Genomic DNA, 18,718 nt, shown 5'->3' on the forward strand with positions numbered 1-18,718 from the left:
GGAGAGCAGAAAGTGACAAATAAACAGTAGGACGACTGTGTTGAAGGAAATTACCTCCCAGAACCATTGGCATTTGGCCAACTCTGAGACATTCATCTATTTTCTCCTTAGCATGACTCAAGGGTAAGCATGGAGGTGGGAGGAAGAAACAGTGAGAAATAGCAAGTCGACCAAAGACAGAGAGAGCAAGAGCGAGACAAGAGAAAGAGACAGACAGCGTCAGAGCGAGAGACGGAGCGAACCTGAGAGAGCAAGACAGAGAACCTGAGAGAGCGAAAGACCGACAGAGAGCGTGAGACAGAGAGAGGACATCTGAATGTTTTCAACCTGTGATAACGGTAGGTGATGCGAATCCAAACCAGGGGCTCATCCAACATGCGGGGATAAAGGAAATTCCTCAGAATGGAATGCACCGAAGTGAGATAATATTAGCCAATTATTTTCCAAAAGGGGAGGGCTGCCTATGACATTTTATGATTTTTGAGGGGTTCTACGTATATTAAAACGTGAGCAGGGACAAGAAAAAAAAGCTGCCACTGAAGGAGTCTGAGGATTGAGTTGTTTGGTGATGAACAGCACTGTTCATCCAATGCGCAAGGATTGAAAAGTAAGGATTTAGCAGCTCTGAATGCGATGCAAATGAACTGGACAAACTAAAGGAGAACACACAGGCTTCTGCGTTAGCTGAAGGTAAGAAAGAGAATCTCAGTAAAATCACTTACTGTTTGTTCATAATTCTAAAATAAATAAAATAATCGCAAATCTACAGAAAATTGTTAATGTGTTCAAATAGTGTACAATTTGTAAGAACTTCTGAGCTTTGTTCATTCTAACGTTGGACTATACCATTCCAGTTCACGTCTTAAAAAAAAACTGTTTATTTTTGCTAAGACCCTGAAGTCTTTTCTGTTATCAACATAGGTGCACCGACTGTTGTAGACAAATGATAAAACAGTGACAACTTAAATAGGGATAAGCAGTTTGTTTCTAGAGAGCGGCTTCAACTAGAGGACTAGAGGCTAAGGAGGGTCAAATAATTTTTCTACACTTCAAAAAGACTCTTGGAGTATGTACAAATTAACATTAAAAGTTCTAAGATAAATTGTTGGGAAAAGTATGTATATTAAGAGAATGCAATGAATCTATTTAGAGTAATATTATTGCCAATGAAACAATGACTTTGATCTAGAAATATGAAAGGAAAAAAAGCCACTAGGATATGCAAAAATAAGCTAAGTTTTAAGTTCCTATAAACATAGGGAAATTAAGGAAATAAGCCAATTAAAATCGCATTTGAAAACAAAAATAAAAGCTGAATTAAATTGTATGTTCAAAAGTAAACCATGCATAATTTAATATTAGTTTGATGTTTTTTAAATGACATGCAATTGGTTTTAAACATTATGGGTTAAAAGTTGTTTTGTAAGTTAGTCGTTTGAAAACTACAGAAATAGACCTAGAACGAACATATTAGCAGTAGATTTTTTTTAACCAACACACACACACACACTCACACACACACACACACAAACATGCCAGAGTTAAGAATGCAAGCACTGATTACAGCTGATATCTGCTTCCTTGGTTAAGTGCTTAGCCATGGACTGGAACCCAATACTAGTGAATATACAGGAAAAATACATAACATTTGTTACCATAAATGTCAATCATCATTAAGTCTTCAAACTGAAACTATTGTCCTCTTTAGAGCAAGGGGTTTAACATTGTCACTTTTGTTTCCTTTTAAAACTTTTAGTAGAAACTGGTATGTTCTAGGGAGTACACAAACCAAAAGACACCGGCGCCTCGACTACGAGTCAGAGAACCAACTCTTCACCTAACATCCACTTTACTGTGGTGGTACAACCTGTGCTTGGATTACTGCCTGGAACAAGCTCAAGGCGACCTGTTCAGTTTTGGAGCGGCGGGGCTTTGTCGATTGTGACGTGGCCCTTTTGGTTTGTACGCGGAGTCTGAGGATGAGCCCTGTGTGCTGGCTCTGAGCTGCCCTCCACTGCCCTCCCCCGTGCCTGTGGGACCCTGTGACCATGCTGGCCAAGCCCCCTGAGCCAGCCAGAGCAGAACCACGACCCGTGCCCAGGTCAGCCATCCCTTCCACAGCAGGATGTCCCAGCCAGATGCGGTCCCGCTGGGGACCAACGGCTCTGGGGCCGGGGAGGTGGCCGGGGCTCAGCTGCACTGGGCTGCTCTGCTCATCATCATGGTTATCATCCCCACCATCGGGGGCAACATCCTGGTCATCTTGGCCGTGTCGCTGGAGAGGAAGCTGCAGAACGCCACCAACTACTTCCTGATGTCCCTGGCAGTGGCCGACCTGCTGGTGGGACTCCTGGTGATGCCCATCGCCCTCATCACTGTGCTATACAGTAAGTCACCCCAACATGACTGCCTGTTCGTCTTGCCATGAGAAAAGATCTGGTACATTCACTTGAAACTCAAGACACTGCTTATACTCAAATCTACTGGTCCTACAAGTGTGAATAGAACTGTGACCCGATGATTGTCTCATCATCTTAATTTAGAATGATTCCCTTCCAGCCTCAATACGGCGACATATTGCTGATTCAAGTGAAAAGGCTGGCCTAGTACTTACAGTGGGGCAAAAAAGTATTTAGTCAGCCACCAATTGTGCAAGTTCTCCCACTTAAAAAGATGAGAGAGGACTGTAATTTTCATCATAGGTACACTTCAACTATGACAGACAAAATGAGAAAAAAATCCAGGAAATCACATTGTAGGATTTTTAATGAATTTATTTGCAAATGATGGTGGAAAATAAGTATTTGGTCAATAACAAAAGTTTATCTCAATACTTTGTTATATACCCTCTGTTGGCAATGACAGAGGTCAAACGTTTTCTGTAAGTCTTCACAAGGTTTTCACACACTGTTGCTGGTATTTTGGCCCATTCCTCCATGCAGATCTCCTATAGAGCAGTGATGTTTTGGGGCTGTTGCTGGGCAACGCGGACTTGCAACTCCCTCCAAAGATTTTCTAATGGGTTGAGATCTGGAGACTGGCTAGGCCACTCCAGGACCTTGAAATGCTTCTTACGAAGCCACTCCTTAATTTCCCAGGTCTGTGTGTTTGGGATCATTGTCATGCTAAAAGACCCAACCATGTTTCATCTTCAATGCCCTTGCTGATGGAAGGAGGTTTTCACTCAACATCTCACGATACATGGCCCCATTCATTCTTTCCTTTACACGGATCAGTCGTCCTGGTCCCTTTGCAGAAAAACAGCCCCAAAGCATGATGTTTCCACCCCCATGCTTCACAGTAGGTATGGTGTTCTTTGGATGCAACTTTGTCCTCCAAACACGTCGAGTTGAGTTTTTACCAAAAAGTTATATTTTGGTTTCATCTGACCATATGACATTCTCCCAATCTTCTTCTGGATCATCCAAATGCTCTCTAGCAAACTTCAGACGGGCCTGGACATGTACTGGCGAAGTGTGTTACTGATGGTAGGCTTTGTTACTTTGGTCCCAGTTCTCTGCAGGTCATTCACTAGGTCCCCCCGTGTGGTTCGGGGATTTTTGCTCACCGTTCTTGTGATCATTTTGACCCCACGGGGTGAGATCTTGCATGGAGCCCCAGATCGAGGGAGATTATCAGTGGTCTTGTATGTCTTCCATTTCCTAATAATTGCTCCCACAGTTGATTTCTTCAAACCAAGCTGCTTACTTATTGCAGATTCAGTCTTCCCAGCCTGGTGCAGGTCTACAATTTTGTTTCTGGTGTCCTTTGACAGCTCTTTGGTCTTGGCCATAGTGGAGTTTGGAGTGTGACTGTTTGAGGTTGTGGACAGGTGTCTTTTATACTGATAACAAGTTCAAACAGGTGCCATTAACACAGGTAACGAGTGGAGGACAGAGGAGCCTCTTAAAGAAGAAGTTACAGGTCTGTGAGAGCCAGAAATCTTGCTTGTTTGTAGGTGACCAAATACTTATTTTCCACCATAATTTGCAAATAAATTCAATAAAAATCCTACAATGTGATTTTCTTTTTTTTCTAATTTTGTCTGTCATAGTTGAAGTGTACCTATGATGAAAATTACAGGCCTCTCTCATCTTTTTAAGTGGTAGAACTTGCACAATTGGTGGCTGACTAAATACTTTTTTGCCCCACTGTATGCTTAGCTTGGCTCCTATAAATTAGGTCTAAATAGCCCAGTCCCCATGGAGCTGCCATTATAAAGCTGCTGTCAGTCGAGAGCCTCGGTAAACACCTGAGCGCACCGGTTCAATAAATGTGCATTGCAACGCAGAAAGCCATTACAGTAGGTTGCCTAAAAATGGAAGGAATTGTGTTCATTTGTTAACAGAACAAAAAAAAAATAGGCATGCATATTTACGATAATTCAAGAGCGCTAGAGTTTAATAGGACACTAACAGAGATGCTGCTGAAACTCCGCCAGCTATAAACAAATTATAGCAGATGACAAAAACACAAGATAATGGACAATAAACAAACTACTTCCTTGGGCTATGTAATCACGACTGTAGCACAACCCTATCAGCTACCAATGATCATGATTTCTGCACGACTTTCACAGACAATTTTCCAAATCACAAACCAACCTTTCTGAAAGGAAAAGTCATGCTTTCAAAAAACAAGCACTTTCTTTGCATAAGAACCATATGTGTCGTGCAAACTGCGGGAATGAGGCAAACTGCTAAGGGGGGGAAGCTGCTTCCTTCCATCACATCTTAATGCAGTCTTCGGGGCTAGACACATGGAAAGGAGGGGATAAACAAAGTCAAAGCCATGTCCTCATGCTTAACATGTCAGACAATCCCTGTGTCTTTTTCGAGGGTCTTAGTTCTAAATCTGGAGAACATGAGCAGATGGATTGTCTCCAGTGACCATAGTTTATAGTTGACAGAAAGGGCCAAGACTAAACAGCTAGTGGCTTTTGAAGAGAAGTAGCCTTTGTTCAGAGGATGGAGGGGGGCTGTGTGTGTGTGTGTGTGTGTGAGTATACGTACGCACGTGTAAGAGTACGTCAATGTGTGAATGTACGGAATGGATGCAAAGTACGACTGTGCAGAGGCAGCTGTCATTTCTCTCCTGGCTGGAGACCGAGCACACAGTGGGGGGGTCAGGGGGACATAAACACACATAAACAGAGTTTAGTGCTTCACGCCGAGCCTTTAGAGCCTCTCGACACAGTGGGCCAGTTAAGGCTTGTGTACATTCAGGCCCAGCGGCGCTAAGAACAGTGTGTGAAGGCAAACTGTTCACATCAAAATAATACAAGACATTTACCAGAGGACAGAGACGACATGTTGTACCCATGTTATATAACCACAGTATCGCGACCGCTAATATACCACTGCCATTAAACCTAAGACTCTCTAAACTCCAAATAAACCACAACTACATAGCGTAGAGATGGTTGTTGAACACTTTCTTCTGTGTCTGGCTGGATAAATATCTCCTCTCCATCCCAAGCCCTGGCTGCGGAGGAAGTGCCAGACTAAATCACAATTAGCCTAGCTATTGCATCAAACATCCAATATTAATGAGATGGTGAACCCAATCATAGACCTTCCTCAAAAATTAAACATTTTACTGAGAAAGAGGGCATGGCTAGTGTACAATTGATGTCTAAAAGAGCTGTAAGAAGTCCTGAGGTCCTTTTCCACATCTGCCTAGCAGATGAATTTAAGGCTTACAGTCAACACCTTGAAAAATGTAATGGTTGCACTGCTTAAAAAGGTGCACTTTAAACTGACTACACTACAGAGTAAACCTAAATATACAGCTGAATAAGTCTCGGGAAACCATAGAGACCCATTAAGAAAAGCTATTTGAACGATTCGGGCAGGGAGGCGCCTACCCTAGTGCCATGTTTGCGAGGTAGCACGACGAGATGTGTTTATATTGAGGACAGAGATAAATGCTTACTTAAATATGTTTGGGCCTTGGGACAACTGGGTCACAAGACCTGACATTCCAGAAACTATGTACATTTTTCTAAAAGTAGAGTGATGATTAAGATTTCACGAAATAGCCCACAAGTGTCACTATGGTCGATGCTCCTCTGAACCAAGGGGATGACAGACCATTATTACCCTTCTTCACTAATGAGCTCAATACTGTCTGTTTCAGGGAGAGGTCACGCTTTTAGAAGGCATGCCTCGGTCCCAGACTCACCCAGTCTACCCACACACAACAGGTAGGCATAGATATATATTTCCCAGTCAACCAGAGCTGTCTTAATTTAGGCTTAACCATAATTCGTTTGGAGAATCCTGGGTCAAAACATGCTAGATTTAAAGCTTTGAGCCACCTCCAGAATATCAAATTAGTGCTCCAGTGGAGAGCTTAAAACAAGAACAATACCTTTTATGAATGAATGCTGCCTTAAAGTACCTCAGTGCAAACAGAAAACTCTGGAAGTTCTTACAGCCTTCAAAAAAACTACAATTAATTGCTTTCATCTGTGGGACCTCCATTGTCAAACAAAGTATCTAGCAACACTACATGACCAAAGGTATGTAGACACTTGCTTGTCGTCCATCTCATATCAAAATCATGGGAATCAAATTTGGAGTTGGTACCCCCTGTGCTTCTATATCAGCCTCCACAACATTGCTGCGGGGACTTGCTTCCATTCAGCCGCAAGAGCATTAGTGATGTCAGGCACTGATGTTGGGCAATTACGCCCGGCTTGCATTCAGCGTTCCAATTTTCCCAAAGGTGTTCAATGGGGTGGAGGTCAAGGCTCTATGTAGGCCAGTCAAGTTCTTTCACACCAATCTCAAAAAAACATTTATTTTTGGACCTTGCTTTGTGCACAGGGGCATTGCCATGGTGAAACAGAAAATGGTCTTTCCCAAACTGTTGCCACAATGTTGGAAGCACAGAATAGTCTAGAAGGTCATTGTATGCTGTAGCGTTAAGATTTCCCTTCACTGGAACTAAGGGGCCTAGCCCGAACCATGAAAAACAGCCTCAGACCATTATTCCTCTTCCACCAATCTTTACAGTTGGCACAGGTAACATCCCCCAAACCCAGGTTAGTCCGTCGGACTGCCAGATGGTGAAGCGTGATTCATCACTCCAGAGAACAGTTTTCCACTGCTCCAATGGCGGCGAGCTTTACACCACTCCAGCTGACACTTGACAATGTGATCTTAGGCTTATGTGCGGCTGCTTGGCCATGGAAACCCATTTCATGAAGCTCCTGATGAACAGTCATTGTGCTGACATTGCTTCCAGAGGAAGTTTGGAACTCAGTAGTGAGAGTTACAACCAAAGACAGACAATTTTTAAGTGCTTCAGCACTCGGCTGTCCCGTTCTGTGAGCTTGTGTGGCCTACCACTTTGTGGCTGACCCGTTGTTGCTCCTAGATGCTTCCTCTTCACAATACCATCACTTACATTTGACCGAGGCAGCTCTAGCAGGGCAGAAATTTGACGAACTGACTTGTTGGAAAGGTGGCATCCTATGACGATGCCACATTGAAAGGTCATTCTACTACCAATGTTTGGCTATTCAGATTGCATGGCTGTGTGCTCAAGTTTATACAACTGTCAGCAACTGGTGTGGCTTAAATAGCCGAATCCACTAACACGGGTGTCCAGAAAGACCAATTAAAACAATTGTGATGGCAGGTGAGTGTTTAAGGTTTAGGATGAGTTTACAGATGCACTCAGAGTGGGGAGGGAAAAAAGGATTCCCATATAAAGTATGGAGCCCCTTAAGAACTGTGTGCATGTCTTGTGTAATCAGAGAGCCTGACAGACATCAATGGCGCAGGACAGAGCGTTTATATCCTGGTATTTGCTGGAACGGGGACATTTTCTAAAGTAAGCAATAATAATTATCGTTAAGACAATAATACTCAAAAGACAGCCCTTTAATAAGACAGCATTTTCAGCTTTGTTTTAGTACTAACCGGCTTTCTCCCACTTTGGAATGATAACCTCACCCTACACTAGAGGTTTGTAGCTCGGTTTTCAAAGTATTCGCTCTCACAGAGTAGCCGGTCCACTGCAATGGCTTTATAAGTTTAACCTAGAAATGTGGCCTTGGATGGACACCTCTGTAGCATTGGCAACACATATAATGGACAAAAATATAAATGCAACATGTAGAGTGTTGGTCTCATGTTTCATGATCTGAAACAAAATCTTCATGACAAATGTTCCATATGCACAAAAAAGGTAATTTCCCTCAAATGTTTTGCACATCCCTGTTAGTGAGCATTTCTCCTTTGCCAAAATAATCTATCCACCTGTGGCATATTAAAGAAGCTGATTAAACAGCATGATCATTACACAAGTGCACCTTGTGCTGGGCACAATAGAATACCACTAAAATGTGCAGTTGTCACAACACAATGCCACAGATGTCTCAAGGTGAGGGAAATTAGCATGCTGACTGCAGGAATGTCCACCAAAGCTGTTGCAAGAGAATTTAATGTTTTTTAACCTTTATTTAACTAGGCAAGTCAATTAAGAACAAAACACTTATTTACAATGATGGCCTACCTTTTGCCTGACTTCAGTGGGCAAATGCTCCCCTTCGATATGCTCTTCATGGATGAATCCCGGTTTCAACTGAACCGGGCAGATGGCAGACAGCTTGTATGGCGTTGTGTGGGCGAGCAGTTTGCTGATGTCAACATTGTGAACAGAGTGCCCCATGGTGGTGGTGGGGTTATGGCATGGGCAGGCATAAGCTACAGACAACGAACACAATTGCATTTTATTGATGGCAATTTGAATGCACAGAGATATCGTGATGAGATCCTAAGGCCCATTGTTGTGTCATTCATCATCCGCCATCATCTCATGTTTCAGCATAATAATGCACAAAATTGCACATTCCTTTGTAACTTGTCCCAATTGAAACCAGCTGTTTTCTATGAGAACGTCGCAATGATCTGTATACAATTCCTGGAAGCTGAAAATATCGCAATTCTTCCATGGACTGCATATTCACCAGACATATGGGCTCCTGAGTGGCACAGCGGTCTAAGGCACTTCATCTCAGTGCAAGAGGTGCAACTACAGTCCCTGGTTCAAATCCAGGCTGCATCACATCTGGCCGTGATTGGGAGTCCCATAGGGCAGCGCACAATTGGCCCAGCGTCGTCTGGGTTTGACCGGGATAGGCCGTCATTGTAAATAACATTGTTTTTAACTGACTTGCCTAGTTAAATAAAGGTTAATGCTCTGGATTGACTTGTACAACGGCACGTTCCAGTTCCCGCCAATATCCAGCAACTTCACACAGCCAAGAGTGGGACCACAGGCCACAATCAACAGCCTGATCAAATCTATGAGAAGGAGATGTGCCGCGCTGCATGAGGCTAAATGGTCACACCAGATACTGACTGGTTTTCTGATCCACGCCCCTACCTTTTTTTTAAGGTATCTGTGACCAACAGATGCATATCTATATTCCCAGTCATGTGAAATCCATACATTAGGGCCTAATGTATTTATTTCCTTATATGAACTGTACAGTTTTGCATGCTGCATTTATATTATTAGTCAGTGTACATCTTCAGAAACTTTGCCTGCAGCCAGATTTAAAAACTCTGGTCTATGCACATAATAATCACCACATGTATAGAATATGTTGAGTGTATGAGCTTATTCCCAGAGAGAATTGTTTTTCTCTTTGTCCATGTTAAGTAGACAGATGATAGGAATTACAAAACGGCCCACAAAAATACTCTTAGAAAGTCCCTATAAAAGTTGATTTAAATATAAACAAAAATATAAGAATTAAATAAGGAGAAATGGCAAAATCGTGCATCAAGCTGAACAAAGCACCTGAAATGGTGTGCCATGGAACCCAATAAAGTGGGTAAGGAGTGTCCATTACAGTCCTAGGGTGCATGTAAAACATGAAGGGAGGACACTCAAATATTGTGTTTAAGAACCATTTCTTCAAAAGCGCATTTATTTTATAATTGTATACGAAGATACAATATTAGAAGTAATACTTCGATACAAAAATAAATGTGATGTATTCACTAATGCTCGCGTTATGAAGTACAAGCAATCAGCTAAAGGGTTAACACTAAAGAAATCATTCAACAACTTTTTCAACAACAGGATCTTTTATAATGCTGGTGTGCAATGGGATATAATCCAGCCCAATTACTCGCTAATTTCACATCCGAGACCCAGTATAAACAGTTCTGGAGAGAAGGGTGCTTGAACACATCTACATCAAAAGCATAGAGCTTTCAGCTCCATACACAGTCAAAAGAGAAGCATCTCTGCTGTGAATTCATGCTTTACTAAAATAAACAAACAGAATTCACTACATCAGAGCTGGTTTTAATCCACTATTGAAGCGTATCTCCCCAATGCTGGTGGGGTCAACAACACAAGCTCTATTTAGAATATAATAGGTGTGCTGAGGACATATCAGTACAATTTCTGAACAAAAATATAAAACGCAACATGTAACAATTTCAAAGATTTTACAGAAGAGTTACAGATCATATAAGGAAATCAGTCAGTTGAAATAAATTCATTAGACCCTTATCTATGGATTTCACATGACTGGGCAGGGGTGTAGCCATGCCCTCCAAGGCTCACCCACTTGGTAGCCAGGCCCACCCACTTGGTAGCCAGGCCCACCCAGTCAGAATTAGTTTTTCCCCACAAAAAAAGGGCTTTATTATAAACAGAAATCCTCCTCAACACACCACTTGAGAAATTTGCTTTTTGTGCGCATGGCAAATTTATAGGATCTTATTTCGGTCCCATGTTTCATGAGCGAACACTTTACATGTTGTGTTTATATTTTTGTTCAGTGTAGTCCTGTTTTCAATGGGAATAATCCAAATAGATAGCAATTTAATCCAAAACAAAATCATCATGACTTAGTCACTGAAATCTAAATTCAATAAGGCTTATCTGATGTAAGGTGAAAACAAAAGATTCAGCACCACAGTAATCAAGTTTGAGAACTGTGTTCTTTTCATCTCAAATGGTTCTGTACTGGCCTATGAGAGCAGTTAACAATCCAATTCTTTCCATATTTTTTCTGTTTCTCAGATTCCGGGTGGCCTCTTCCGGAGTTCCTCTGCCCAATCTGGCTCTTCCTGGACGTCCTGTTCTCCACAGCATCCATCATGCACCTGTGTGCCATCTCACTGGACCGCTACATAGCCATCAAAAAACCCATTCAGCACAGCCAGTATAAGTCCAGGTCCAAAGCCATGGCCAAGATAGCAGTGGTGTGGCTCATATCCATTGGTAAGCAGTGCTGTTTTTTTGTCCTGTGTTGACTGTTGAGATCAGGAGCAGTCTGCAATTTTTCTAGTGAGTGATAGCAGTCAAGGTAACCTGTGGGAAAACCCAGTAAATGATCCTGAAAGACTTGACCAAAAGAAGCAGAAAATGAAAAATGATAAGAGATTGAAGTATTCCTCCAGGAAGGAAATTAATTTTACATCAACACAAAGCTGTCTATACTCCCTTCACAGAACAGCACAAACTGGCTCTAACCAGAATAGAAAGAGTGGGAGGCCCCGGTGCACAACTGAGCAAGAGGACAAGTACATTAGAGTGTCTAGTTTGAGAAACAGACGCCTCACAAGTCCTCAACTGGCAGCTTCATTAACCTGTCTAGGAACGTTCCGCTCGCCAACAGCCAATGAAATTGCAGGGCGCCAAATAACAATCAACAGAAATGTCAAATCAAATGTCTCAAACATACAAGTATTAGACACCATTTTAAAGATAAAATTCTCGTTAATCCAGCCACAGTGTCTGATTTCAAAAATGCTTTACAGCGAAAGCTCCACAAACGATTATGTTAGGTCACCACCAACTCACAGAAAAACCCAGCCATTTTTCCAGCCAAAGACGAGTCACAAAAAGCATAAATAGAGAAAATGAATCACTAACCTTTGATGATCTTCATCAGATGACACTCATAGGACTTCATGTTACACAATACATGTATGTTTTGTTCGATAAAGTGCATATTTATATCCAAAAATCTCATTTTACATTAGTGTTATGTTCAGTAGTTCAAAAACATGCTGTGATTTGCAGAGAGCCACATGAATACACAGAAATAATCATTATAAATGTTGATGAAAATTCAAGTGTTATGCCAAACCAGCCAAATCAAATATCCGCCATGTTGCGGAGTTAACATTAGTCTGAAATAGCATTATAAATATTCACTTAATTTTGATGATCTTCATCAGAATGAACTCCCAGGAATCGCAGTTCCACAATAATTAATACATTTTTCGAAAATGTCCATCATTTATGTCCAAATAGCTTCTTTTGTTAGGGCGTTTGGTAAACAAATCCAAACGAACGTTCAGATCCAGTCGGACGAAAAGTTCAAAAAGTTACTCAAAAAGTAAACTTGTCAAACTAAGTATAGAATCAATCTTTAGGATGTTATCATAAATGTTCAATAATGTTCCAACCGGAGAATTCCATTGTCTGTAGAAAAGCAATGGAACGAGAGATACCTCTCATGTGAACGCGCGTGACAGAACGAGGCTGCTGCCAGACCCCTTAGTCAAACAGCTCTCATTCGCTCCCACTTCACAGTAGAAGCCTGAAACAATGTTCTAAAGACGGTTGACATCTAGTGGAAGCCGTAGGAAGTGCAACATTACCAATATCCCACTGTGTAGTCAATAGGGGTGAGTTCAAAAACTACAAACCTCAGATTTCCCACTTCCTGTATGGATTTTTTTCTCAGGTTTTTGCCTGCCATATGAATTCTGTTATACTCACAGACATTCAAACTGTTTTAGAAACTCCAGAGTGTTTTCTATCCAATACTACTACTAATATGCATATATTAGCATCTGGGACTGAGTGGGAGGCAGTTTACTCTGGGCACGATATTCATCCAAAAGTGAAAATGCTGCCCCCTATCCCAAAGAAGTTAAATAGCCCCCACAAAACACCAGTCTCAACGTGAACAGTGAAGAGGCGACTCCGTTATGAGTAGGTGTTCTAAAACTTTTGACTGGTAGTGTATATATTTTAATAGACTGAATTTGAGGCATTGCAAGAGAAGACAATGCGAGATAAAGATTACCATGTTATCACCTATACGCACGGTTCCGACTGTCGGTCTGTCTGCCCCTCTCTCTTTGCTATTAATCTCAGATCAAATCTTAGGTCTGTTGTGTGTAGAATAGCTTAGCCTTCTCATTGATAGCCCCTACCTTAATGAACTCAAAGGGCCCCTGATCATTGCATCCATTTTCTTAGCCTATTATTAGACTATAAATGAGGTGCAGATGGAGCTGAAACACTGGAATCCTCTTCTCACAGGGCATATTTCATACGAGGGAATTCCAGACTCAAACTGGTTTCCCATTTTTGGCCCAATGTAAGCCTAGACCCAAATGTCATTTGCCATAGTCCAAAGAGATAGTTTGACAGTTGAGACAAACATCGTTTTATTTTCCTGATTGATGATATTACTTTAGAGTCCACTGCCCGAGTCTGTATTACTGATGACTGGCCAGTGAACCCTCAGTATATAAGCATACTGGTTTGCTTTTAAATTATCTGTTATCCGTTAAATATTAGCTTTCCAGTAGGAAATGAAATTAAACACCCCTATGCTCGTTAACATCGTCAGCCTCTGGCTGAGGCATTTGTGAGACTGCGGTGTGAGGACTTGGCAGAGTTTAGCCTGGCAATAGTGGTAGTTATGGAGCGTTCGGACATCTTCACAACAGCACACCCCTACTTTTCACTCAGGGCTAGGTTCTACACATTTACTTTCTTTCGCTGAGCAAAACCAGATTGCTTAGAGTTACAGGGGCAGCACTTAGACGCCACAACTATGGAAGAGTGTCTTTGTCCAGGGTGTGTGTTCATTGTCACTGTATTATAGCTGGCGATATATGGTTAGTTTATTGGATTGTTAAGCAAAGAATGAGAACTTCCAGGACTCACAGAAAGCAGTTTTTCTTCCTAACCTTTTGCGCTACCTCTGCTGTCCTCAGTTGTGAAAGCATGAGGCTTTATACAGTTTTATATGCCTGCAACATCAAAAGGAAAAGCAGATATGAAGAGTTCATGTCAACAATAAAATGCAAAAAACAAAAAGGCAGCATAAAGTGACCACAGTGGAAAACTAAGCTGTGAGAAGATACTGCATCTACTCCCAAAACACATTGAATCTCAAACCACCAAGAGTAGGATGCAAAGTTTGCATTGATGATTTGATTAACCAAACTTCTCTCTCTCGCTCTTACACAGGTATCGCAATCCCCATTCCCATCAAGGGGCTGAGAAACTACCATCTTCCAAACAATGTCACCTTTAACAGCAACCACACCTGCCTACTGAAACCAGACAGCTTCCGAGAGTTCATCATGTATGGCTCCATGGCAGCTTTTTTCATCCCTTTAACCATCATGATGGTCATCTACCTGCTCACCATTCAGGTGTTGCGCAAGAAAGCTTTTCTGCTCAGGTCAAAGGTCACCCAGCGCTTCACTCGCCCAACAGTTTCCACAGTCTTCCAGAGGGAGCAGTCCATGGCCTCTCCCACAACTGAGAAACTGCCAGGAAATCCCACCGCTCCTACCAACCCCATGACAAATGAAGATATCCCCATCCGTCGCATGTCCACCATGGGCAAGAAGTCCATGCAAAACCTGACCAATGAGCAGCGTGCCTCTAAGGTGCTGGGCATCGTCTTCCTGCTGTTTGTGGTCATGTGGTGCCCATTCTTTATCACCAACATCACCTCTGTGCTTTGTGCGAGCTGCAACGTCAATGTGATCGGCCGTCTGATGGAGATCTTTGTGTGGGTGGGCTACGTGTCATCTGGTATCAACCCGCTGGTCTACACCCTCTTCAACAAGACTTTCCGCCAGGCCTTCACACGCTACATCACCTTTAACTACAGCAGCATCAGTAATGGGCCAGCCAGCCATACAAGGGAACAGCATGGCTGCAGGAATCTAACAAGGATCTCCTTCCGTTCATCTGTGGCGGAGAACTCTAAGCTGTTCATGAAGCGGGGAATGAAAAACGGCATCGGGCCAGTGTGCTATCAGAGTCAACTGAGCCGAAGGCAAGCACCAATACAGTCCTCTGGCAGCGTTCTACTGGACACTCTGCTCCTTACCGAGAATGAGGATTGCAAATCCGAAGAGCATGTCAGTTACTTGTAGGCCTTTCGGAAAATGCAATCAGCAAAAGGGAAACAATTAGAACCAGAAAGTCAGATGTAAGAGGCACCCAAGGCTTGAGTTGTGAGCTCCCCAGGGGATTACCTTCCATGAGCATCACATGGATTATTTTCTAGTCAAGAAAACAGTGTGCTCTCAGGGGGGAAACAAAAATATGTAGATTTCTGTCAAACAAATAAGAGGTCCTCCGTACAGAGATAGATGAACATTATGCGTAAAATGAGACATCAAACAGGTGTGTTGAGGTGGTTGCCCTCAGTAAAAGATAAGCTGACAAGGGTCAGGTCGGACTGTTCTTAAGAAAGCCGCCAGAGAGATAAATACATAAGGAATGAAGACATATGACTGTCTGGAAACTCTCTCAGTGGATACAATGTATATTCCAATGCTAATCCTGTCACCTTGGGCTATTTAGTTCTCTGCTATGGACAATTTCCATTGAGGAGATGGCATTCTTACCTATTGAGAGGACAAACACTTCACCTTCACACAAAATAGTTTATAAATACCACCCATTTTAATCGCAATTTTTTGGTAAGTGCTTTTATGAATATTAACAGATTTATTGTATAGTCACAGGTCCTATTTCCCAAATGGATTATTATATATAAAATGCAACAAAGACAAAACCTTTGCAAATGAGAAGCTTGTAAAATACAAATGTATAGCCTACAGATGGATATGTATTTAGCATAAAATTCCTGGTTCATAAATTGATAAAACAGTGCTTTGCTATAAGAAAAGCCAAAAGTATGTCTTTTTTTTTTTTTTTACAGTTCTTAAAGGGGCAATCAGCAGTTGAAACATTAAAAATGTTATCCCCACCCCTGTTCCAGTAAAAAGCTGAGGGATGGGTCTGGAGAAATGTAACCACTCAAATTCATAGGCAGAGCTATGGATGCAAGGACTGACCATCTATGATATTCAAACTACTGTTTTAGCCACGTTTTGAAGCTATAAACAGGGTCTGACATTGATTATGCCCGATGGATCTCGTCAGTCACTGGTCTAGTAACTTGAAGACTACACGCAATAAAGTCAAGCCATTTGTATTTGAGCAATATGATTGACCGTTCATTGAAGCTCCACTTGTTCCCGCAGGTCACAACTACAGCACATTAAATGTAAAAAATGTTTTATTAGCCGATGGCCTTTACACAGCACACACACACACACACGAGCTGTCCTGAGCAAAATAAATGGTCATTAATCCATTCGCTGAGCTCCTTTACTTTAGGGAAAGGGATTTACAACCTTCAATAGTGAACATACAGTACTAGCAATATGCTGGCTACTGTTGATAGTCTGCTAAAATAAAGCTACAAAAAGACACCTAGCATGTGTCTTGGCTAGCCTACTGTAGCGAGTTGATATATTTTGGAATGTTTGTCTTAAAAAGGGGCAGTGTCCTATTTTGGGATCTAAAAAATCGTCTCAAAATGACATACTTTAGAATAAAATGAATGCATTTAATACAATTCTAAAGAATATAGTAAGGACTTGCATTGCAACATTATATTACACAGCTTTTTAATAACTAGATGTAGCCTATTAATAGCTGAATATAGAGAGAAGCATGGCAATCTACAGGCCCCAATGCATTTAAAAACTACACCAAGTTCTGGCAATCATACATTTTTATTGCCAGTAAGAACTTCTGGAGTACAGACCCCCAGAAATCATCCGATCGCCCTCAAGTGGTAAAATAAAACATTTTTATGTATAATTTGTATGGAGGCATACTTAGACAAAAAAAATGACACTAAATGATAATTAAGAAATTGTTTAAAATCTTGGAGGTGAATGTTGGAATTAAACAATTAACTATGCAAATGAGCAAAAGATGTGTGCATTAAGGAAACAGACGCCAGGCTCAAATAGAAACCTGTCTCTAATAAGCGCCCGTTTTGTTCAGTGATTTAAACAAATAAAACGCCAAGGCTGTTAAATTGACATTTTACAGTGGAATAGTTTTTAGAATATTCCAGGCCACAAGATGGCAGTAGCTTGTTTAGCATGTGCCTGCTGTAGCTAATGTACGCTAACTAGCAAGCTGTGCTAATTTTGTTGCTAGCTAGCTAGAATTTTTAGAAAGCCCTTGATACTACATTGACATTTTTGTCATTAATCAGAGTATGTTGCTATGGCATCAACGGCCCATTCCCACAGAGGCACAGGTGGCATTGCGAGGTGGTATTTGAAGGACAAACAGAGTTGAATAATTTGGTACATTGTTTAAATTGAACACATCCAAGTGAAATATATACTTTGTCATGACGATATAAAACGGATGGATGTGTTCTAGACAAGTATGCCCATTGGCCTTTTGGCAATCTGGAGTGCAGGTAATTGTTTTCAAAGGGCTATGAAATGTGATAGTGTGTTATCCCCCATCTCCAGTGATGAGAACCATGTAGCTATGACGCGTTCCTACACAATTTCCTAATTTCACAGAAGGACCACTTAGAAGTTAAATCATGGGGAGTTCTCTTTTTTTACCCATTGATAAAACACAGGCTTTCAGCAAATTGACAGAAGTTTCATGATTTTAATTTCTGGGGGTAGATTACGCTTTAAAATAGCTAGATGAGACTAGAGCGATTGCGGTGACAGTATTACCGCCACGTCTAGTATGAACTCAGACCCCTCAAAAGAGATCCTGAAGCGAACTGAAAATACAATTAAGAGGTGGTCTGAGTTCAGGTCAGAATCATGAAGTGGAACGACATTTATTGGAAATTTCAAACTTTTTTAACAAATCAAAAAATGAAAAATTGGGCGTGCAAAATTATTCAGCCCCTTTACTTTCAGTGCAGCAAACTCTCTCCAGAAGTTCAGTGAGGATCTCTGAATGATCCAATGTTGACCTAAATTACTAATGATGATAAATACAATCCACCTGTGTGTAATCAAGTCTCCGTATAAATGCACCTGCACTGTGATAGTCTCAGAGGTCCGTTAAAAGCGCAGAGAGCATCATGAAGAACAAGGAACACACCAGGCAGGTCCGAGATACTGTTGTGAAGAAGTTTAAAGCCGGATTTGGATACAAAAAGATTTCCCAAGCTTTAAACATCCCAAGGAGCACTGTGCAAGCGATAATATTGAAATGGAAGGAGTATCAGACCACTGCAAATCTACCAAGACCTGGCCGTCCCTCTAAACTTTCAGCTCATACAAGGAGAAGACTGATCAGAGATGCAGCCAAGAGGCCCATGATCACTCTGGATGAACTGCAGAGATCTACAGCTGAGGTGGGAGACTCTGTCCATAGGACAACAATCAGTCGTATATTGCACAAATCTGGCCTTTATGGAAGAGTGGCAAGAAGAAAGCCATTTCTTAAAGATATCCATAAAAAGTGTAGTTTAAAGTTTGCCACAAGCCACCTGGGAGACACACCAAACATGTGGAAGAAGGTGCTCTGGTCAGATGAAACCAAAATTGAACTTTTTGGCAACAATGCAAAACGTTATGTTTGGCGTAAAAGCAACACAGCTCATCACCCTTGGGCCAGCATC

The 18,718-nt window shown here is 41.6% G+C and overlaps 1 protein-coding gene and 1 pseudogene across 2 annotated transcripts; one reads left to right on the forward strand and one right to left on the reverse strand.

The window, feature by feature from the left end:
* Positions 1–18,718, reverse strand: part of LOC139409707 (26S proteasome non-ATPase regulatory subunit 1-like) — a 114,169-nt pseudogene that overhangs the window by 58,915 nt on the left and 36,536 nt on the right.
* Positions 173–16,254, forward strand: LOC139410069 (5-hydroxytryptamine receptor 2B-like). Of its 2 annotated transcripts, none has more exons than XM_071155506.1 (4): positions 173–338; positions 1,757–2,387; positions 11,059–11,259; positions 14,257–16,254. In XM_071155506.1, exons 2-4 carry the CDS (start codon positions 2,126–2,128, stop codon positions 15,177–15,179), a joined length of 1,386 nt encoding a protein of 461 aa, XP_071011607.1. In that variant the 5' UTR covers positions 173–338; positions 1,757–2,125; the 3' UTR covers positions 15,180–16,254. The 2 variants fall into 2 exon arrangements, with proteins under 2 accessions (XP_071011607.1, XP_071011605.1); XM_071155504.1 differs by having other exon boundaries at positions 315–690.

This window comes from Oncorhynchus clarkii, chromosome 5, assembly GCF_045791955.1.
Source record: "Oncorhynchus clarkii lewisi isolate Uvic-CL-2024 chromosome 5, UVic_Ocla_1.0, whole genome shotgun sequence".
Lineage (NCBI taxonomy): Eukaryota > Metazoa > Chordata > Actinopteri > Salmoniformes > Salmonidae > Oncorhynchus > Oncorhynchus clarkii.

Bases quoted from the DNA above. Each gene is read 5' to 3' on its own strand.
- LOC139410069 (XM_071155506.1), top strand. From the start codon at position 2,126: ATGTCCCAGCCAGATGCGGTCCCGCTGGGGACCAACGGCTCTGGGGCC. The intron at 2,388-11,058 runs GTAAGTCACCCC...TCTGTTTCTCAG, and splicing joins CCTCATCACTGTGCTATACA to ATTCCGGGTGGCCTCTTCCG. The intron at 11,260-14,256 runs GTAAGCAGTGCT...GCTCTTACACAG, and splicing joins GGTGTGGCTCATATCCATTG to GTATCGCAATCCCCATTCCC.